The sequence below is a fragment of the Neopsephotus bourkii genome, unplaced genomic scaffold (assembly GCF_033783945.1).
Source record: "Neopsephotus bourkii isolate Nb327-2 ecotype Australia unplaced genomic scaffold, CSIRO-AGI_Nbou_v1 NB_281, whole genome shotgun sequence".
Lineage (NCBI taxonomy): Eukaryota > Metazoa > Chordata > Aves > Psittaciformes > Psittacidae > Neopsephotus > Neopsephotus bourkii.
In genome coordinates, this window is record NW_026900790.1 from 976,096 (window position 1) to 999,418 (window position 23,323).

General features: G+C 44.3%; 1 protein-coding gene across 2 annotated transcripts in view; it reads left to right on the forward strand.

Moving 5' to 3' along the window:
- Positions 1-23,323, forward strand: part of EXOC4 (exocyst complex component 4) — a 393,637-nt gene that overhangs the window by 170,750 nt on the left and 199,564 nt on the right. For both annotated transcript variants that reach the window (XM_061346823.1, XM_061346824.1), the window contains exon 10: positions 22,308-22,404. In XM_061346823.1, coding sequence (XP_061202807.1) covers positions 22,308-22,404 — 97 coding nt within the window. The remainder of the gene's footprint in view (positions 1-22,307; positions 22,405-23,323) is intronic.

Genomic DNA, 23,323 nt, shown 5'->3' on the forward strand with positions numbered 1-23,323 from the left:
TAGGGATGGGATGTAGTTGATTATGGTATGTATTTTATGCCTAGAAAAACACACTGGTGTGGGTTAGAATGGACCTTAAAACTCCTCCAGTTCCATCCCCCTGCCACAGGATACCTTCCACTAGACCAGGTTGCTCAAAACCCCATCCTGCCTATGATTTTGGGATGCTGGTTGCTTCTCAGCCACCATTCACCTCCTCAGGTGGAGCAGCCCCGTTTCCCATAGGGACAATCTGCTTTCCTACTCCTCAACTTGATTTCTCTTGGCAGCCACCCTGGATGTGGTTGACAGGTTCTGTCTGAGAAGGGCTTCAGTAATTGCTCGTTCTGTTCGGATGCTGTGTCAATGACAGATGGTCACACTGAATGTTTAAAGTGTTCGGGACCCCCGGATGATCCCTCAGCTTATGAACAACAAACTTTGCCAACGTTTCTGTTGTCTATTAGCAGAAGTATTTACAACGTTGCCTTGAATTCCTATTTTTGCCCTTCCATCTTAAGCATCTTCTGCTGGTTTGAAGCATTCTCTTTCTTTTCTTATTAAAGAAAACCTCAAGATGTTAGGACAGACTGCCATAAGTAAGTGCCAACTGCTATTGCAGACTTGCTAACAACTTTATTTTTGCCTGAGAATACTACATATGGCCCAGAGCGGAAATATGAGGGTGTGTAGTCTTTGTGAGGCCTAGCAGATACTGTCTTGGAAGAAATAGCCCTTGGGTCAGTCATAAATTTCAGTTTGTTTCATTGTCGGAAGGCCTTCTCCATTTTTTTGCCCACAGTGATGGGTTTCAATCATTTCACAGCCCTGTGACTGCTCCAGACTTGCAAAAAAAAGAGGAAGTGGGAAAGCAGCCAATTTATTTATGGCATCCCTTTATTGCAGTTTGGGAGCTGCAAACAAGGGAAGTCAGTTTATGTCACCCATCAGGATTTCATGGACCAGAGATTGCCTGCAATGGGTTGGTTGACCTGCAGGGTGTAAGTTTGATACTTTATCTACTGCACATTGCAGCATGTTTTACAAGACTTGTAAAAACCAACTTGTAAGGAAGATGTAGTTGCTCTTATACACTTACTTCTAATGTTTTTCTGCTTAGAAGCATTTAGCATTGTTGTCTTTTCAGTCCCACAAACTCTGAAAGCCTTTACTTCTTTCAGCATCCTTTATCCCTCCTCATGTTTTGATGAGGAGAGGGGCTCTTCATCAGGGACTGCAGGGATAGGACAAAGGGGAATAGGTTCAAACTGAAACAGGGGAGATTTAGGTTAGATCTAAGGCAGAAGCTCTTCCCTGTGAGGGTGCTGAGGCGCTGGCACAGGGTGCCCAGAGAAGCTGTGGTTGCCCCATCCCTGGCAGTGTTCAAGGCCAGGTTGGACACAGGGGCTTAGAGCAAGCTGCTCCAGTGGAAGGGGTCCCTGCCCATGACAGGCGTTGGAACCAGATGATTTTAAGGTCCCTTCAAGCCAAACCATTCCATGAATAATGTGGTTTTGTGCACATTTCTGTTCACATACAAGTGGATTCTTGCACCATTCCTACATGTCAGTAATAAGAGGTGGTTTTTGTTGTTAAAAACCTTCTGATAGTCTGTCAAAACCCATCCACGTTCTGGCGTAGCATCTGCTGTGAAAGGGGGAGTGTCAGCCTACAAGTACGGACCAGGATGAGCAAAGCTTTCTGCTGCTCTCTCTGATGTTTTTCTTGCCCTGCTGAGTGTTACACTGAGGGCTGTAATAATCTTCAGCAAGTTTATCACATCAGATTTGTGTATCCAGCCAGAGTGTGCATTAAACTGGCTTAAAATGAGCTGCTTGCTGTTGCAAGCCACTCTTATGGATGTCTGGGTAATTGTCCCATCTACATATGCTAAAGGAGAAGGAAATGATTGCATCCGTAGCCTTATTTGAAGGAGTGAGGGTTGCTCTGAAGATCTGGAGGGAGGAGATATACGCAGCTAGGATACATTTAAATCAAATCAGTGAATTAATCAGCATCTTGTAATGGTTGCAGTGTGGTAGGTTTAATTGGGGTGAGGGGAAGGAGGTGACGTGTGCACGTGTATATATGTGTATGTATTTGGAGGATTCCTTCAGTATGGCTGGACTCTGTGGTTGCTTGAGATACATGAAGGAAAGAGGCCAGAGGATGGGTACGTTTGCTGCTGTCAGTGGATTCAAAGGTGGATTTAGAGATTGAGGTGTCTCTGACCAGAGCACATCAGCAGCTCTCACTGCTTTCCCTCTGTGTGTGTGCTTGGGGACGTTGCTGGTTTGAAAAGACCTATGGCTCCATTCCCCTGTTTCTCGCTCAGTGTCAGTGATGAATTCCTCAATGCTGCCACTCCTCATCCTTGGCTTGGAATTTTCAGTCCCTTTTGTTTATTGACTTCATTTAGTGGGAAAATACTGGAGCCCATGGAAGTCATCTTTGGTGCTTCTCTCAACTGCTTTTCTTATTTTAGTTTGATGCTCTGTTTTGGAAGTTAAGGACTTGGATTTCAAAGTGCCTCATGAACATGTGCTTCAGTCCCAAACTGGGTGCTTGAATCAGCAACAACTGCATCATCTGAAGCAACTCTTGCTGATGCCAGCCTGGAATTAAACACATTGAGATATGTCCCCAGCTGGGAGGGGCAGACTCTTCTTGCGTTTCACAGCTTTTTTTTTAGTACAAACAGTTGTAAGTATGTGAGCTTTCCTATAGTAAGAAATGAACTGTGCTGTTGAGACACTCCTCAGTAAACCAGCACATTGGCAGAGCACAGCCAGGTAGAGACAACCTTGTTTTAGCTCATGGGCAGCTCTGGAGGATAGTGTGGACTGTATATGACCATCCTGCTTCTTCCCTGCAGATCCAGCTTGCTCAATACCTTGGGCATCTCTGTACCCAGTAGTACAGACAAACCATAACCCACTTTTGCACAAGCTCCTTCACTAAAAGGCCAAATAACTCAAAAGACTATTTTCATCATTTATTCCGAGACTCAACTATGTGCTTGGGTTATCAGAGATGATATTCACCTCCAGGGAAAGAAGTGAGGTGTGAAAATACTGATTTTGAATAAACCCCATGCAGGCATTGAAGCCAATGCTTGTTTGATACGCTTTGGGATGGATCTGTTACTGTGGTGCTGATTAGGGAAGCCAAACTAGACATGATGAAGCTCACCAAGATAACTTCTATGTGTGCCAGCTACAACAACCATAGCAGACATTGGCAGGATGGCACAAACCCATAGCAGTGTTGGCCTCTTTCCACGGTATCCATGTTAAGCATCTTTGTATTGGAGGAGACTTGAAAGCTCTCTCAGTACTGCTGGGAAACCCTCTGTGGTTTGACTTCCTCAAGGAAGCTTGTGATGCTCTTTTCTTACTCAGCATACTGCTTCAGTTTGTTTAATCTGTTGTTTTGGATAGTCAGTTGTGGGGTTGATGGTTCTGCAGTTGAGTCAGGCTTCCAGCAAAGACTGCTCTGTTTTGCCACGCTGCTCTTTGGTTTCTAAGTTAACCGGAGAGATGAATTACTTTTGAAAGTTACTTTTCCCCCTCTCTATTGACATAGACCAAATAAAACCAAGGAGGAAGAAAGAGTGTACCCATCACTTTTCTGAGCAGGACACCATATTGTCAAAGACTGCCATGTACAACCCATGTCAATAAGGTGCAGTAGCACCAGTCCAAAGTTGAAGTCAAGTGTTCTGGGTGTGTAACAACCACCATGACAGTCACTTGCATCTGGTGACTAAGTGGTTTGACACAGAAGCTATTCCAAGTACGAAGTTCACGTTCAGGTGAGCCAAAGCTTTTAGTATCTGCTTTTCTCTATGTGCAACTCGGAGCTATCTGTTGGGATGGAGTAGATGCTGTTTCACAGCATGATTGGGTTCTACTGTGGGATTTGTTGTTACCAAATTACCTGATTTTAAAACCAGAAGTTCAAGGCCACATTGGACACAGGGGCTTGGAGCAAGCTGCTCTAGTGGAAGGTGTCCCTTCCCATGGCAGGGGGTTGAACTGGGTGAGCTTGAAGGTCCCTTCCAACCCAAACCATCCTGTGATTCTATAATACATAGTTTTCAACTGTTGCTTGAGCTTTTTGTAACGGTAATGTATATTTGGGAATGGTTTCCTTTTGTCACCAGCTGCACGCTCCTTTTGAGGTGCTGAATTGTCCTTCCCTTGCTATGTTGGTTGGAGTCTCCAATTCTGCAAGAGATTGGGTTATGCAAAATTAAGAGTTGTGTCAAATGAGAAGTATTGTTCTCAAATGATGTTAGTATTTAATTGGCAGTATGTTACTTGATGTTTTTCACTGGTCTCCAGGACTCTGCCTTCTCATTATATTAGATTTAGGACATATTTTAATGACTTTTACTCCTTATAGCAGTGGCTACCACAGTCGCAATGATGAAACAACCTGCAGAAGCTGGATGACCTCAGGAACCAGAGTAAAAGGAGGGGGATGAAATTCAGTAGCACTTAATGCAGGGTCAGGCACCTGGGGATTGCTAACAGAAACTTGAGCTCCAAACTAGGAGATTATCAATTGGAAGTGATGGACTATAAGAAGTGATGGTAGTTGATCATGGAATGACTGTGAGCTGCCAAAGTGATGCTACAGATGTGATCCAGGCAGGGTTTTCCAGCAGAAGCTGGGAAGTATTAATGTCACTGAACAAAATCCCTGACTAGAAGTCATCTGAAATATTGGATGGGGTTTCTGGATGTTTATATCTGAGAGAAAAAGACTATTTCATGCTGTAAGTAGTCTGAGTAGTGATCCAGTTGCCTACGAAAGGTATCAGGCACCTTGAAGTGGTGGTAGAGAGTTCTTGGCTGAAAAATGGTGTTGCTACAGATAGGAATAAATTGGCCAAAAAGAAATTCAACGTGGAAATGGGAAAAAGGGTTTCTAACAAGTGGAGAAGTGATTTCTGAATAGTGATGACAAGAAACTTGGTTTGTGGTTGAGATAGGTGTGACAGGAGAGATGCAGGAGGTTGCTTCCAGAGGTTAACTCAGTGACCCTGGAAACTCTCTCCAGTTTTTTGTCCTCATTTGACATGCTTCAGGTTTTTAGTTCCATTTGTAATTAAATAGGGGGATTTCAAAGCGATTGCAGGAAAGACTTATTGGAATCATCCACAGTTCCCTGTTGTTGGTTATAGCTGCAAACAAAAGGCATGTTGTGTGTAGTTTAGAGAGCAGGTTCTGCCATTGGCTGTCGTTAAAACCAGTCAACTTTTGTTATTCCTGAAGCATTCTTGAAGTCTTGAGAAATGCTGAAGTCTTTCAGAACCTTTTGCTCGCCTGTGTTCTCCTGGGCTTGTGGCAGCTACCAGCTATTGGAATTAGCTTGGAAACAAGGTGTGTCCTACCAAAAGAGTCTCCAAATAAATATCCTCTAGAAGTACCGAAGGCAAGGGAGGAAGATGACTTCAAAACAGTCCATCATCACTGAGCCTGGAAATGCACTGAGAAAGTGCCTTCAAGAGCTCTATTTAGTCTAGATAAAGGAAAAACAAAAGCCAGAGGAACCAGAGTAACATAAATAATGAAAGAGCTAAAAATGCCCTGATTTTGTAATGTAGATGAAGGTGTCATGACAGGAATCCATTTACATATTAGAATTATTTAATTATCATAGCTTGTCCTCTAAAGAACCAAACTGGTCATGAATATTCATGTCTTCAATTAAAATATTAATGACAGATTGAGACTTTGGTTTTTAGGTCTCCAAACACCCATAAACAGATTTATTTAAATGCAATGAAGATTAGAGGTCAAAAAGGAATTGCCTTTTTGGTTTCAGGTTGCAGAGAGGCTGGTGCTCTCCTTGAAGACAGAAGGGTGTCGTTTGCTCTGCTTGGAAGGAGTCTTGTGGGTACCTCTGCTGTTCCCCACATGGGGCTGTTGCTGCTTCTTGCTCCATAGCATCCCCTAGCCTCCCGTAGCCTTTCTGAGGAATTGGAGAGATTAATTGACTCTTAAATGCAGACCTGAAACCACCCTCAGACACACTGCAGTGATGCAGGGGCTTTGGACAAGGACCTGTAGGGACAGGCCAAGGGGAATGGCTTGAACCTGCCAGAGGGGAGACTGAGATGAGCTCTTAGGCAGAAGCTCTTCCCTGTGAGGGTGCTGAGGCGCTGGCACAGGGTGCCCAGAGAAGCTGTGGCTGCCCCATCCCTGGCAGTGTTCAAGGCCAGGTTGGACACAGGGGCTTGGAGCAAGCTGCTCTAGTGGAAGGTGTCCCTGCCCGTGGCAGGGGTTGGAACTGGAGGGGCTTTAAGGTCCCTTCCAACCCAAACCACTCTGTGATTCTATGTTCCATTTCCATAATTCAGTCTGTAGGTGTTACTGCCTCTATCTATGATACCTGCACAAGACAGCTTTTCCTTGCAGCTCATCTACAGTTTGGATGATCTTCAGTGTACTCATTTCACTTCTTCAGTGTCATCCCAGTTGGATGCTTGATGTCATCAAAGAAATGAAATTGAACTATCCTTCTGGCTTTAAATTAAGGGAGTTGAAGGTTCCATTGGGAATTGACTGTATCCAGCCAAAAGCAGCAAGTAAATATTTTCAGCTTGTAAATACTTGTAAAGAGGAAAAAAAATCTTAAATAGGAAAACCTAGTGAACAGGTGCTCCAAAAGTATTCAACTAACCCTTACAATTGATTTTGCTAATAAAGAGCAATTCCTTAAGAATAACAAGACAGAAGAAATCCAGCATTGCTTTAGCAGCAGGGAGGAGGACAAACGTTGGATTTAAATGAAGAGAAATAATTGAACTGCTGAGGGTAAGCAGTTAACTGAATGGATACAAGCCTTTTGGCTGTTATTTTGTGTGTAACTAAGCATAGCATGGAATTAACTGAAAATGTACTCATTTATGGCAAAGTTGTAGGCTGTGGCTCTCTTTCACATAAAAGCAAGTCTTGCATTGGTTGGGAAAACAGGAGAGAGTTTTGGGGGGTTTGGGTTTGGGTTGTGGGGTGGTTGTTTTTGGGTTTGGTGTGTTTGTTGTGGTTTGGGTTGGGGGGTTGGTTTGTGGGGGGGTTTGAGCAGCTTGCTCCAAGCCCCTGTGTCCAACCTGGCCTTGAACACTGCCAGGGATGGGGCAGCCACAGCTTCTCTGGGCACCCTGTGCCAGTGCCTCAGCACCCTCACAGGGAAGACTTCTGCCTTAGTCCATCTAAGTTTCCCTGTTTCAGTTTGAACCCATCATTGTGTTTTGACACCGCAGTGTGTATTTAGTTTTTGAAATGGGTTGATCAGAGCAGCTTCTCTCCCTGTGTTGAGTCCTCAGCTTACTCCTCCTTGCAAGTCCTAGACTTCTGTCTAAAACAGAGTGTTCTTCTCTTGCTAAAGCCCCTTTTCCCAAGAGTGTACATGGAAAACAGGGACCCGTCTTCATGGATGTGAATGGATGATGGTGTCCGCTCTACCCAGGCTCTGAGCGGCTGGAGGCAACGCCAGCTCTGTGCTGGAGGTCACATTACTGCCTGGCATGCTTCTGTGCCTTAGCTAATAACCCTGTTCTCAGTGCAGTTATCTGTAGGAACTCATCCCTGTAGATATACCCATAAAGAAAAAAATGTTTCAGTTGAGTCAACACCAACTTCTGCAGTATCTTGCCTTCTATAAGGATTTCATTGCATGAAGTCACTGCAGACTTTAACATTTTGTATAAATGACCCGGTTAGTGAGCAAATGCCCTCCGTTCTTAAGAGAGTTTTGACTTTATGTAGTTCTCTGGTTTATGGTGTAGATCTGGATGGTGTGAAACACTGCAGTGACAGGTGGTTTTGTGCTTGAGAACCCTCAGGATGTCTCCTCTGTTTTACTCTTGTGATAGGTGGCAGGGAGAGCCCAGGACCATTGTCATGAGAATTCCTGTTGTGTTTCCTCTTGGCTGTGCCAGTGCAGAACAAACCACTACTGCTTCATATCCCAGCTGTGCTGAAAGCATCTGGCAGTGCTTGAAATGAAGTGATCTCCCATTGGTGCTATCCAAAGGGTTTCAAGGGATGAGAACAGTCACTACTGTATCGCAGTTGTAAATCAGTGTCCAGCTTTCCAAGATGGATTCAGGAGAGTTTTGATTTCATAGAATGAATCATAGAATGGTTTGGGGTAGAAGGAACCTTAGAGGTCATCTAGCTCCAACCCCCTGCCATGGGCAGGGACACCTTCCACTAGAGCAGCTTGCTTCTAGCCCCATCCAACCTGGCCTAAGCAAAATGTTGGGGAGACTTTGAAGAGTGAATTCAACTGTTAAAGAGCATAGAAAATGTTCCGTAAGTGGTAAGCATGGAGGAGAAAATTGAGATGTTCTGAATTATTTCCATATTGAGCCGTTTTGTAGGTTTTTTTGGTGGCAAGATTCAGACCTTTCATGCATGCAAAGAGTTAAAATCAGTTCTTGACAGCCAGGCCATGAATGCTGCATAGGCAATCTTGCTTTTGTTTTGAACTTTAAAGAAACAACAGGCTGATTAGTTGGAGCAGGTTTTGCCTCAGGCAAAACTAAAGAGTGTAATTTCATTACAAAATGAAGGCTGGAAGATGAACTGGAGTTGGAATCGATGGGTTTTTTTCCCCACCTTAAGGGATTTGACATTTCTATTCCTTGACATTTCTCTCATTGTTACACTGGCTGCTTTGTGCTGCTTTTTATTTCCCCTCCCCTGGTGAAAGTGTACCTGTCTCCTTGAAGCTTGGAGTGTCTTTTCTTGTAGGTAACACTGTAATAGTTTGAATTAGTTCAACAAGCAGATGGTTGGAAAAGGAGGCTGCACTCTTGTGTGTAGCACTGGGACATGGGATCTATTGGCAAAGAAAGAATGAAGCAGTAGTCCTTGAACATGGGTGCGCTTAAAAGTGGCGTGAGGAAAGGATGTTATGTGGTAAAAAGATGTGTAGCTAGTAATGGGTTACTCGGAGGTCTGATGTAAAGCACATAAAGTATGTCAAAAGTAGCACCTGAGGCGTTTTGTTCCTGGAGCCCATTATTTAAAGAATAATGGGTGTTTGTATGATGGTTTTCTGGTTTCAGCTGCTTTTTTTCACTCTTTTCTGCAGTCCTTGAGTGCAGTGATAGCACAGCAAACCAGCTCATGTAGTGCATTGGAAGGCTTTGTCATTTAGACTTCATTTCAAGGTGCTGGCACAGGGTGCACAAAGAAGCTTTGGCTGCCCCATCCCTGGCAGTGTTCAAGGCCAGGTTGGACACAGGGGCTTGGAGCAAGCTGCTCTAGTGGAAGGTGTCCCTGCCCCTGGCAGGGGCTGGAACTGGAGGAGCTTTAAGGTCCCTTCCAACCCAAACCAACCTGGAATTCTGTGAAAAGGGCAAACAATATTGTGCTGTTACTCTTATTCCTTTAACTCATCTCTAATTTTATATATGATTATGAATTTAGATGGTCTGTAGATGAAGGTGCATCAGTCTAATCATGATCGTCAAGCACATGCTTTTCAGGCTCCTTCTCTTGCTGATGGGGTACAGCCTATACTGCAGATTGGTGCTTGTTGCTGCTCAGGTACAGCTGAGAACTTCTTTCTCAACACCCAGCAGCACAGCACCTTCCCATAGGGGTACAGTAGAGATCTCCAAATTGGGTGGGAGGTTGGAAACCTTTTAGATCTGCAACTTCTTCTGTGTTATGGGACCCTTTGTATTACCCAGTGTCTCTCCGAATAACACAACCCTTTCCCTGTGTTATAGTTTGGCTTTTCTCCATCATAAGTAGCCCTTGTAGGGAATAACGGAGCAGGGGAAGTGCTCCCTGAATACTCCCTGCATCAACTAAGGCTTCTTCTACTTCCCTTTCTTTCTTGATGAAGAGTAGTTTTCAAAGTTGTGTGGCTGTTTGAAGCTGAAAGGTTAGGACCACAGCAGAGGGGGACCTCTGAACTCAGCACTCCTTTCAGATGCAGAATGGCTTACATCTATTTTTAAAGAGAGAATGAGGGGATTGCAGACCGCAGCTAGAGGTGGTGCAGCACAGCTTGGAGATAGCGTTGTCCAGGCTTTCCAGTGGGACTGAAAGAGCCTTCCGCACTTGAGGAATACAATCCAAGGCATAGGAATAACTTCAGTTTGTGCCCATCTCTCTGCCTTCTTTTATACTTTCCTCTTGATACCAAGTGTGATTTTTGCTTTTGCAGTTTCTGCTTGCTCTGCACTGGTGTGTGCACTGCTGCTTCTTGTGGTTGCACAAAAGAGCACTTATTTCTTTTAATTGTGAAATTAGAAGTTTTCTAAGGTGTAGGTGAGATGTTACCAAGCTGTTGATGGAGCCTCCTGAATCAGCAGAACCCACAGATTAATTTAGAATCACAGAGTGGTTTAGGTTGGAAGAGACATTAAAGCTCCTCCAGTTCCAACCCCTGCCAAAGGCAGGGACCCCTTCCCCTAGAGCAGCTTGCTCCAAGTCCCTGTGGCCAACCTGGCCTTGAACACTGCCAGGGATGGGGCAGCCACAGCTTCTTTGGGCACCCTCACAGTAAAGAACTTCTTCCTTATCTCCAACCTGAGCTTTCCCTGTTTCAGTTTGAACCCATCACCCCTTGTCCTATCACTCCTGTCCCTGATGAAGAGCCCCTCTCCAGCATCCCTGTAGCCCCCTTCAGACACTAAAAGCTGCTCTGAGGTCTCCATGCAGCTTCTCTTCTCCAGGCTCAACAGCCCCAGTGTTCTCAGCCTGTCTCCATACAGGAGGTGCTCCAGTCCCTGAGCATCCTCATGGCCTCCTCTGGACTTGCTCCAACAGCTCCATGTCCTTCTTATGTTGAGGACACCAGATCTGCACACAGTGCTGCAAGTGGGGTCTCACAAGAGCAGAGCAGAGGAGGTTTATTTTCTGACGAAGCTGAAACATTCAAATTTGGCTTTTTATCCTATGACTTTGAGTGCTTTTAGGTACAATAGTTGTTTCAACATGTACCTTTTGGGCTGTTCACATCCTTCATAATTGCACAGCGAGTAAAAAGTAAAACATAAAGAGCTCTCTTTAATTTGATTTCTGTAAATCAAAGCTCTTAGGACTCCTTGGCCATTGCTTAGGAGATTTCTGAAGTTTCCTGCCTATAGAATCGTACAGAAACATATATGGCAAGGACTGGTCATTCTTCTCGCTGGAGTTTGTTATATTAGATACAGCCTGATCCTGACATCTTGGCTCCTATGAAATTGTGGTTCATTAAAGCCGCCAGGTTATTCCAGTGCTTGCAATGGCTTTGATTAAGCACTGTATTAGGGTCATATCCTGGAATAACAGGATTTTGAAATCCCTGGCTGCATTTGAAAGAACTGTGATTAAAGTCCTGGCTCTCTTTCTGCAATTGCTAATGTCTGCTGAGGGTTGTGTTGCCCTCCCTTTTATTGGAGCTTGAGTTCTGCTCCAGGCCCATGTGATTTGGTGCCAATATCAGGAGCAGTCTCCAGGGGACAACAGTTTTGCATTAGAATGCAAGAAGGAAAAGATGTAGCAAAATTAACACCAAGGTCTAGAATTACAGCATTGGTTGTTTCCTAAAGTCTAATGCATCTTTGATTGAATTTCAGGCAAAACAAAGCAAGGAGGATAAGGAGGTGGGGAACCCCATCTAAAAGAGATTATGGATGAACAGGTTGAGAAATGCTGCCTGACAGGTCATACTCGCAGCTATCCGCTAATTCCTGCTGGCGCAGGGAGCTGTTGTGTGCATTTTGTGCACTGTCATGGACAATCCGCTTTGATTCCCTTGGGGAAAACCCATGTTATTAGTAGGGATCATTCTACATATTGCTGGGAAATGAATTCATTTGCACTGGTGTATGCACAGATGAGGAATAAGGATGTTCTTTTGTTGTTAAGAATTTATAGATGCACCGCAGTGATGAATAACCAAATAGGATTTATTGTGCCTTGGTTTATGTGCCAGATTTGTTATATTTTCAAGACTTGTCAAAAGATTGGCAAATTTATCTTCATCAGAACTCATGCATTCATTAAGGAGGGGAAAACAACCCTCTGACGGTTGTTTTGGACAGCATGGTGGTTACTGTAGTCCCAGCAGTGCGCTATTTCTAAATCCTCTGTTTCCTTCCTGTGTGCTTGTGTTAAAAAAATGAGTACTATCATAGACTGGTACTTCTAGAAGACCATACTGTGTTTTGGATTCTTTATAGGATCATAGAATCATGGAATGGTTTTTGTTGGAAGGGGCCTTAAAGCTCATTCAAGTCCAAACCCCCTGCCACGGGCAGGGACCCCTTCCACTAGAGCAGCTTGCTCCAAGCCCCTGTGTCCAACCTGGCCTTGAACACTGCCAGGGATGGGGCAGCCACAGCTTCTCTGGGCACCCTGTGCCAGCGCCTCAGCACCCTCACAGGGAAGAGCTTCTGCCTTATCTCCAACCTGAACTTCCCCTGTTTCAGTCTGAACCCATCACCCCTTGTCCTATCACTCCAGTCCCTGATGAAGAGCCCCTCTCCAGCATCCTTGTAGCCCCCTTCAGACACTGGAAGCTGCTCTGAGGTCTCCACGCAGCTTCTCTTCTCCAGGCTCAACAGCCCCAGTGTTCTCAGCCTGTCTCCATACAGGAGGTGCTCCAGCCCCTGAGCATCCTCATGGCCTCCTCTGGACTTGCTCCAACAGCTCCATGTCCTTTGTATGCTGGTGAAACCAGAACAGGCTCGCTGGCTTTGATCAGGTTTGTGTGTTTCAATTTCCCAAAGGGGGAATTGCAGGTGACTCCAACCTTCCTTGGTTAAAGCTCTTTTGAGAAATGCTCCAGATAAAAAGGAACAAAGCTCTTATTCACTGTTCTTGAATTCATGCTCAGGCTTCAGCTCTCCACTTAATACAGAACATTGGTTCAATTTACCAAACTGCCTGCACCACAGATTGGATTCACTGTCTGAACCAGCTTCTCCTGCTTGTTTCTGGCCAGCTGTCATTCCCCTTCATGTACTCCATAGCAGGACTTGAGTACAAGAAGCTGATTTGGAAGCAGTCACGTAGCTGGTGCACAGACATATTGTTCTGCTGATGTTCCCATGCCCAATCCTTTTACACTCCCCTATACTGTCTTGTCTGAGCTCCAACACCATATGCATTTAAATAAGTTGCTCTTTAATGTTTCAAAACCTGATTTATTAGTTGCTCACACTCCATCTGCCTTGAAAAACCGCAGTGTGCCTTCACTTTCACAGGCTGCACAAAAGGTTGAGGTTCAGTTTGGCTCTACTTTATCATTTGATCACTGTGTCAGCCACATACGTAAAGTCCCCTTAGAGCTACAGAAATTGTTTCAAATTCATACTTTTCTTTCTCCTCTTTTTCTCCCACCCCCCCCCCCCCCCAACAGGCACTGTGATTAATGTATTTGTCAACTTGAATATTTACTGTTTTGTTGGCTTCTCTCAAACTACTCTGTTCAGATAGAAGCTCTTCCAAAGCATGGCTGCAGCATCAATCCTTATCCGAAGCCAGAAAACACGCTAGAGCTAATGGACTGTGATTACTTACACACTGCAGTCACTTTTCAGCTCTTTGTTTTCTCAGCTTGCTTTATCTTATCTCCTGTAGCAGCAAATGGCCTCTACCTGAATTTTTTATACTCCTGACATGTTTCCTATTCAGTTTTAATGTCACAAGAACAAAAAGCCCAGCGAGCTAACAGAGAAAGCAAGTGAAATAAGACGAAGAGATTTCTTGACATAGAGTCATTTGTTGCTTTTATGTTCTTATAAACTGTTTAACTCTCAAACTTTCAACGTTTCATCTTCCTTTCGAATGTTAGAAGTTCTTTTAGATGAAGGAATCAGTAGTTCATAGAATCTCAGACCGGTTTGTCTTGGAAGGGACCTTAAAGCCCCTCCAGTTCCAACCCCTGCCATGGGCAGGGACCCCTTCCACTGGAGCAGCTTGCTCCAAGCCCCTGTGTCCAACCTGGCCTTGAACACTGCCAGGGATGGGGCAGCCACAGCTTCTCTGGGCACCCTGTGCCAGCGCCTCAGCACCCTCACAGGGAAGAGCTTCTGCCTAAGAGCTCAGCTCAGTCTCCCCTCGGGCAGGTTCAAGCCATTCCCCTTGGCCTGTCCCTACAGGCCCTTGTCCCAAGCCCCTCTCCAGCTTTCCTGCAGCCCCTTTAGGCACTGGAGCTGCTCTAAGGTCTCCCCTTCAGGAGCCTTCTCTTCTCCAGGCTGCCCCAGCCCAGCTCTCTCAGCCTGGCTCCAGAGCAGAGCTGCTCCAGCCCTCACAGCATCTCCATGACCTCCCCTGTACTTGTTCCAGCAGTTCTCTGTCTCTCTTATGTTGTGGGCCCCAGAGCTGGACGAAGGACTTGCTACATAGTAGCAGACAGAATAGTCTGCCTGCAGTAGTCCACTAGATGCCACTAAAAGATGAGATCTCTTTTGTCCAGTCCATGGGGTCCCAAATTAGTGGGTGTTTGAAGGGCTTCCTAGGATAGTTTTGTGTCATTCAATTATAAATAACCTTTGCTTTGTTTTACTTTACTATGGATTGACGAGTTTCGGTTCCAGTTGCATTGGGAGACCCATGACATCTCCCATGCATGGTTTATAGAAATGCAGCAAGAAGGGAACATGGCTCAGAAACAACAGAAACTCCACCCCGAGTTCACTTAGAACAGTGGGAAAGTGCAGTGTTTCGAGGCTTCAGAGATGGTGTTGCTCATAAGGAAGGCTCTGTGGAGCTGGAAGTTTAATGATTGTTTTCTGTGGAGCTGGTTTGTAACACAAGGTGGTTGGAACATGGGGCTGGGCACTTCTGGGGTTTCTGTTGTATTTGTTCATGTGGGTAAACCTGCTTGACTTCAGGGAAGACCTACCTAGGTCTGTCACGCTGCTTAGAGAGCTGCCTGTCTAAGGTGAAGGCTCTTGAAGCACTCCCAGAAGCTTTTTTTAGGTGCAGGAGTCTGGATTCCCCTGTGCTTTCTTCCCCAGTGGAGATGGGTCTGGAGAACGGACCAGATCCTAGCCCATCCCTTCAGTAGGAAAACAAGTGCTGAGAGAACTAGTTTCTGAGCCCTTTATTCCAGCACTGCACCATGTGGGCTCTACTGAATCAGGTGTCTTAGAGCAGCTTGAAAAATAGCCTGAATGCACTGAAGTTTGGTGATTCACAATATGCAGAAGGATCTTAGAGAAGATCAGTTATGTCTGTTTCCTTATAAAAAGAACTTGCACGTACATGCCAATACTTTGGATCACTGCTGTGTATCAGTACAATAACAACAGGATGTGATGCTTGTTGTATGTGACTGTGCTTAAGGGGTGCAGCTGTGAAACAATGGAGTCTTCATAAAAAAGCAGGAGACTTCCATTATAAACCTTCATAGTCACTGTTCTGTAATAGCACAGATCAATCGCTGTTTTGTATTGAATTCTGCTTTATAATAATCTGCTTTGCTCAATTCAGGCAGCTTTTGCTTTCTTCCTTTTCTTGCTAAATCAAAATCTGGTTTTCCATACATTGAAGATGAGGGGCAGGTAATAACTGTTGTTGATCACCACATAATCAAGAACTTTTGGGAAGGACCATGATATCTCAACTTATTCCTTTCCTCCTCTTAAGTTTTGCTCGGATGCTCAGAGCAGAGGAAGCGGCATTGATTCACAAGCTGTGTTGATTGCTTGATTGTTGTGGCTTCAAAGCCTCTTTCAGTATTCTTTTGATGGTTGCATGGATTAACATGAAGTGGCTCGCTAGGAACAGAGCTTTGATCACAGAGAGGTGCCCAAGAATTAGTTCCAGGCACTGTGTGCCTGAAGCCTGTTTACCTGTAAAGTTTATAGTTGGGGAGAGATGTGTGAAGTTGTCCTGTGCTAATGGAGGGGATAGGAGGGAAGAGAGCACACAGAGGTCCTAGGGCCCTCATGATTTCTGGGTGCTTGCTGTTTCCATTGAGACCAAATTCATATTTCTTGGATGTTCTTTACTAATTAGCCAGTATCTTTGTTTGAGAACATTTTGTGTCTGATAGGGTTTTAAGTGTATGGGGCTGAAGATGAAATACATTAAGAGAGATAGAGCTCCAAAACAATTAGGTAATGTGTTACGGTGTTCTGAAGTGCAAGTGTAAGAAATCTCACCCTTTAAAAGTACACTATTGGAGACAGAGAGAGCTTTCCTTATGTTGTTAAAAAGAAATTGCGTTGCTACTTGCTATGGTTCTAAAAGTGCATTATTACGAGATGCTGAGGCTTCCTCCTCTCTGATGTCTTCATGTCATAGAATCATAGAATCACAGAATGGTTTAGGTTGGAAAGGACCTTAAGATCATCCAGTTCCTATCCCCTGACACAGGCAGTGACACCTTGCACTGGACCGTGTCACCCAAGGCTCTGTCCAGCATCCTTCAAGGAACACTGGACATCTCACCTCCCTCCCTTACTCTCCATCAAGAGAGTGAGCAGTGTGTGATTCCTCTTCAGACACATGGAGGAGTAGTAACTTCCATATAAATCTTGAACCTTTGTGGAAAAAATTGTTTAAGCTAATAGAAACACTGTTATTGTCTCTGTTTGTAGCTTGGTATCATCAGCAAATTTTCTGAGGGTGCTCCATCCTGCACCATCTTTGTCACCAATAAAGATGTTGAACAAGATCAGTTCCAGCACCAACCCCTGGGAGACACTACTCGCTCCTCACTGATCCCCATGTGGACATCAAGCCATTAACCACAACTCTTGAGTGTCCATCCAGTGCCTTATCCACTGAGTGTTCCATACATCAAATCCATGTCATTCCAGTTTAGAGACAAGGATGTGTTGTACAACAGTGTCAAAGGCCTTGCACAAGTCCAGGTAGTTGATGTCACTCACTCTTCCTGTATCCACCAATGCTGTAGCCCCATCATATAAGGCACTCTTTATTAGAGATGATTTACCCATGTTGGTAGTCACCAATCACCTCCTTACTGTCCATATAGCTTAGCATAGTTTCCAGGAGGATCTACTCCATGATTTTCCAGGACATTGAGGTGAGACTGACTATCCTGTAGTTCCCCCAGCTCTTCCTTTTCTTTCCCTTTTTAAAGATGCATGTAATGTTTCCCCTTTTCCAGTCAGTGGGAACTTCACCAACTGCCACAGCTTCTCAGATGGGATGGATAATGGCTTGCCAACTTCATCCACTGTATCACTGATGTATATTTAAATTTTTAAAATCCCAGGCAGAATGGCAAACTTAAATCCCTCTTAATGTTTGTTCAAACTTTAAATGCATGCAGAGATTCAGGCGTTCTTGGTAGTCTGATGCTTTTTCATCTTGAAGCATGACATTTTAGGCTCCATTTCAGCTGCGTTACTAATGGACCCCTCTCCGACTCCCACTTGCAGTGGTATTCAGGTGGGCGCACTTCATTGCCAGCACAGCGTGAGGATATCATTAACTCCATGACAAATTTCACTTCACCTCCAAGTTTTTTCTTCTTTGTTTTTTGTCTCATAATTTACTACTTGACAAATTAAATCAGCAAGCTGGTGCTCTTTAAGAAGGAACTGCTGCAAGCATAATACTTTCTGACAGCTGAGAAAGTTTGGGGTTGTTTTTCCTAGTGCCTGTATAATGTGGATATTATACTTTCTTGCCTTAAACTAAAGCAAAAACCCAGCAAACCCTGCAACCCAAATGAGATGTCTGTGGTGTAGCACTGCAGAAGCAATCATGTATACTCGGTCCAGACTCTTATTGGAGTGCTGTGTACGCTGTGATGTTGTACATCAGTGAGCACGGATGCTTAGTCCTGTACTCAGTTCTTATAGCGAGCTGTCATGGCGATGAAGTTGAGCACTTGCATGCAGTTGGAAATCTTCACTGGCAATTAGGCTTTGCAGCTCTTTTTCCCTAGTGAGGTGGATGCTCATGTGGATGGGGTGTGTGTTCCGGACAGCCCAGCAGTACAGAATTCACATGCTCAGCTCTTGTTTGAGATGCTCTTGATAAGGAGGAAAAAAAATAATCAAACCAAGAGTAATTTATTTCTCACTCTTGATCTGGTGCCTGTTTTCTGTGGAGCTGCCTGGTGTTGGTTTCTTAGGATTAATGATCATTCACCTCTCTGCAAGAGATGCTCTTCGTAAGAATCGATAAAGATGAAGGGATGTTCATGGTGTGTTTTTATTGAGATGCCTGTTGGCTTTCCAGCACAGGTTATTGTCTGTAGTTGTGATGCTGTATTGAGTGGTCAGTGTAAATGCAGAATTCAGACCTTGATGTAGTCAAGGGGAATCTCTACTAGAAAGAGCTGGGCTGGGTCAGGCTGGAGAAGAGAAGGCTCCTGAAGGGGAGACCTTAGAGCAGCTCCAGTGCCTAAAGGGGCTGCAGGAAAGCTGGAGAGGGGCTTGGGACAAGGGCCTGTAGGGACAGGTCAAGGGGAATGGCTTGAACCTGCCTGAGGGGAGACTGAGCTGAGCTCTTAGGCAGAAGCTCTTCCCTGTGAGGGTGCTGAGGCACTGGCACAGGGTGCCCAGAGAAGCTGTGGCTGCCCCATGCCTGGCAGTGTTCAAGGCCAGGTTGGACAGAGGGGCTTGGAGCAAGCTGCTCTAGTGGAAGGGGTCCCTGCCCGTGGCAGGGGTTGGAACTGGAGGAGCTTTGAGGTCCCTTCAACCCAAACCATTCTGGGATTCTATGGTGATTTGTACTTTAATATACAGTCAAAGGTATCATAAGCTCTCTTCCTCAAGATGCAACTTGTAACAAAACTAATGTTTTTGAAACTGTGGTAAATGGCAGCATTTGGTCTCCTGTGCTGTGGCTGGGCATGAATGGAGCTGTGCTGCTGTTCGGCTACATCAACATAGGGTCCGTCAAGGTACGGTGACAGCTTTGAGAGAGGTAAAGAAAAGAGGAGGCTGCTTTCATTAGAGAGCTGTTCCAATGCTGGGTTCTTCTTGGTGTGTATGAGGTATCATAGGATCAACCAGGTTGGAAAAGCCCTTTAAGCTCATCCAGTCCAACCATTCCCAGCAGTGCCATGGCCACCACTGACCCATGGCACTGAGGCCTCGTCTCCACGCTGTGTGAACACTTGCAGGGACGGTGACTGCAGCTCTGCTCTGGACAGCCTGTTCCAATGCCTGAGCACCCTTTCCTTCAGGTATAAGATTTACGTCTCTGGGTATTTTTCAAGGTAAAATATTTAAATACACACAAAATTAAGTTTCCTCATAGCTTACACCAACGTGCAGAGCATTCATTTTTATTAATGGAAAGCTAAGGGCAGAGTAAAAGCATCTTTTTCTTTCAGTGACAGTGTTCTGTTCTTCTCAAATCTATCATCATATGGCCAAGCAGATAAGACAGATTGTTTTATTCCTTCCTGTGGAGCTTGTCCCAGTCAATAATATTGATTAGTGCAGGGTGACTTGATGTAACAAGAATAACACCCTGTTCTTAATTCCAGCCTGTATTTCCTAGTTCATGCCTCAATAGCTCATGCTCAGATGGGTTCTTCAATAAGTCAGTTAAGACACAGACCCCACTGGAAATTGCAGCTTTGACATTAATCAGGGCAATGAAGAATTTCCTCTTCCTAGATGTTGCTCCTCTTGTTTTTCCATAACTAAACTGCCCCATTGTGGAAGTTAACTTTTAAAATGGAATTCCAGAACTTTTTTAAGAGCTACCTATTTCTAAAGACAATCACTAAAACTGTATACACTCTGTCCTGAGCTGCTGCTTTCTGCTTCATGAGTCCTTATGTTAGTGTAGGATCAAGATGCTTCATGTTCTAATGATGTTTGTTTGATGTTCTAATGGTGGTGTTTGAGAGCTGAGTCAGCTTGTGGGAATACTGTGGCTGTAGGTCATAGAATGTTAGAATCCCAGGTTGGAAGGGACCTCAAGGATCATCTGGTCCAACCTTTCTGGGCAAAGCATGACCTAGAGGAGATGTCCCTGTCCAGCTGAATCTTAACAGTGTCCAACATTGGAGTATCCATCACTTTTCTGGGGACATTATTCCAGTGACTGTTCTCCTGGTGAAAAATTCTCCTCTCGTGTGCCGTTGTAACTTGTGCCCATCACTTCTTGTCTTTTCCTTGTCAAAATGGAGTTTCTGTCTTTTTTATAGCCACCCTTTAAATACTGGAACATGGTGACACGATCTTCCTGAGCCTTCTCTTCTCCAGGCTGAACAGTCCCAGCAATCTTAGCCTTTCCTCACACAGCTTCCCAGGCATCTTTGTGGCCCTTCTCTGGACCCTCTCCAGCGTATCTTCATCTTTCAAAAGACCAAAACTGAACCTAGCATTCCAGCTGTAGAATACTGACTGCAGTATTTCAGATGTGCAGATTTTGCGAGGATTTCCCAGTCCACAAGGAATTTAATACTGTCCCTTTCAATGGGGTAGCAGTAAAAGTATTCAACAGCATCTTAGAATCTACACCAGTGATGAGAACTCTTGTGCAGAACACTCCTTACCTGGAGGGACCATTTGGGGTATGGAAGAACCAGTGTTGCTGAGCTGAGTGCTCCTTGGATACTGCTGTGACGTTGCGACCAGGAGGAGGGTCAATGAAATCAAGTCCTCAAAGGGCTTTATCTGTAGATCAGTTGCAGTTAATGAATTAAACCAAGGAAGCTTGGATTCACTTGCTCATCAGTTGTGTTCCTCCTCTTGAACCTTCCAATCTGGAGACATTCTTCTATGCATTTCGAGGCAGACAGATGTCAGGGTCAACAAAATCACTAATCTGTTGGTGGTGTTTTGATTTCAAGCACTTTGTCATTTTCCTGTCTATGAAGCTATCACAGTAATGTGATTACGTTCTGTATTTATTAGTATTCAGTCATTAAGTAGAGTTCACATTCAAAATGTAAAGGAATTAATAGAATATTCGGGATATACAGACTTTGCCTAAGTTCATGTTTGGGGTTCAGTTTTTTAGTCCCAGACTGGAGTAGGCAGGTTTAATTGTGAGATAATAGCGGCAAGGTGATGACCTGTGCTTAGTAACAAAGCAGCATCACCAAAATATGAGGGATTTTCTGCTGTATTGATGCCAGTTTCAGGATGAGATTGTTTTCTGCTGCTGTCTTGTGTGGGGGGCACCTGTTTTCCTAAAGAAGTTTCCTTCTGGAAGGGTAACAAGTGGACTTTCTTGCTACAAGGAAATAAAGGGGTTTGAGGAAACGGAGATTTTTCCTCCACCCTCTTTTTTCTCTTAGTATCCTAATTTAGAGTATTTTGGTGTTAGGAGCTGCCTGTGGAAGTAACTGTGGTTTTGTGGCAATGATGTGAAGATGGGGTGTTTTCATCACACTTGAAGGTCCGGAGTCAGGTGTACAAATAATGCTCTCTTGAGCTTGTTTCACTATCAAGGATCATGCCAAACTCAACCAGTTTGTTGTTCCTCTTTGTACCCAACTGGAACTTGGGCAACAGAGACTTCTGCTAGGGAAGTACAAGACAGTGTAGGACATGGACTCCTGAGAAGATCCAGTGGTGTTATATATAATAAAGAAATTAAAATGTCATGTCACTATTAATCAAAACCCAGGTATCTTCCAGTAGATTGAATGGTGGCATCATCAGTCAGAGGTGGAGGAGCTTTCCATACAGCAATATGGAAGCAGCAGTGAATTGCTGCTGTTCAAACGCCTACTAAGCATTGTGGGCCTCAATAGCCACACTTACCAGACTTTGGGGTGTTTATTACACAAGGTAAAAGCCCTTGTGCTTTAGAGAAAGGATGATTTAAGTGTCTGCTCATGTGCTGTAGGTTCGGTTTGGTGCTGTTCCAGTAGCTGCTAAAGTCACTTGAAACTTCACACTGGAGGTCCCCAGCGTGAGGTGACATTTTAAAGAACCATGAGTTTTGAAGAACGATAAGGTTCAAGTGTCTTAATGGTATCTGGGCATCTCTCATCTGTGTGATTGATGGGTGCTGTGTTAACACCTCCAGTTCAGTATGCTGGACTTCGGCCCATTCCATCTGGTGTGGCTGGGAGACTCTTCTGCAGTTGAAACTCGGTCCTATGCTATAGAAGACCTGAACTTACCAATCTTTCTGCAATACTGTCACTAACTTTGGCAAGAGGAGCCCAAAATACTGTATAAGTACTGTCTGCATTGTTGCCATTGCTTTAGGAGTACTTCCTCTGCGCTGCACAAGGATAGAAAGAGCATATCTTTGCCTTAATTACAGATCTTTCACCAGGAATGAAGCATTTAATGCATGTTTAATTATCACTTACTAAATGCTTAATTATCGCTTACTCTCTAAAAAATCAAGGGATGTTCAGATCTGTTAGACAACTTGTTCCATGTTATTTTCCAGGAGGACCAGATGATAACTTAATTGAAGGTGGCGGATCCAAGTTTGTCTGCAAACCGGGAGCCAGGAACATTACCATCATCTTCCATCCCCTCCTCAGGTAAGACAGACTTTCTACTTGTTTCTACAGGTGCAAATAAGTAGAATTAATCTTTGTTCTTTATGGGCATATTGCCACTTCTGAGATAACATCCCACAGCAATGATGTGCACATCTATAAGGTAGTCACTCATTGAACTTGTTGTTGATGCTCTTTGATCTTTCTTGGTAGCATACACCAAGTGGGATTGCTTGATGGGGTGACCCTGTTTTATCGCTGAGTGTCCATTATAGAATTATAGAATGGTGTGGGTTGGAAGGGAGCTTAAAGCTCACCCAGTTCCAACCCCTGCCGTGAGTACTACACCTTCCACTAGGGCAGGTTGCTCCAAACCCCTTGTCCAACTTGGCCTTCAACACTGCCAGGGATGGGGCATTCTGCTTATTAAGAAGTCGGAAGGATACTTTATGAACTGCTAGGTAAGTTCATTCTTTGATAAATCCACTATGGTCTATGGACTGCAAATTCAATGCCTGATTTCAAGTGCCCTGCCAATTGCTAACATCTTCAGAGCTCATCAGGTACTACTGGAACTTTAAACCAGAGCAAGCCTATGATAAGCCTCTTTTCACAGAGTCACTCACTTCTGATACTTTAATTTTGCTCTTTTTACTTTGTAATTTACCTGTTCAGCTTCTTAGTTTTGCCTGAATTAAATAATATGATGTTTTTCCTCAGTTCATGTCTATCTTCCACCTCTGCTTTTGCCTTGTATCATCAGACATGTCCTTTTCTATTCAGCACTAGCATGAGAGCATCCTTTAGAGCATTTCCCTCCTTGGCTCTGTCTGTATTACTCACTATCATGAGTCACTTAGGCAGCAGGGCATGTCTCTCCATGCTAAACCCAAGCAATAATAAAATAGTAATAAAAAGTAATTGGAATCTGATCCCCAGAGGAAGGAATATCCTGACTGCT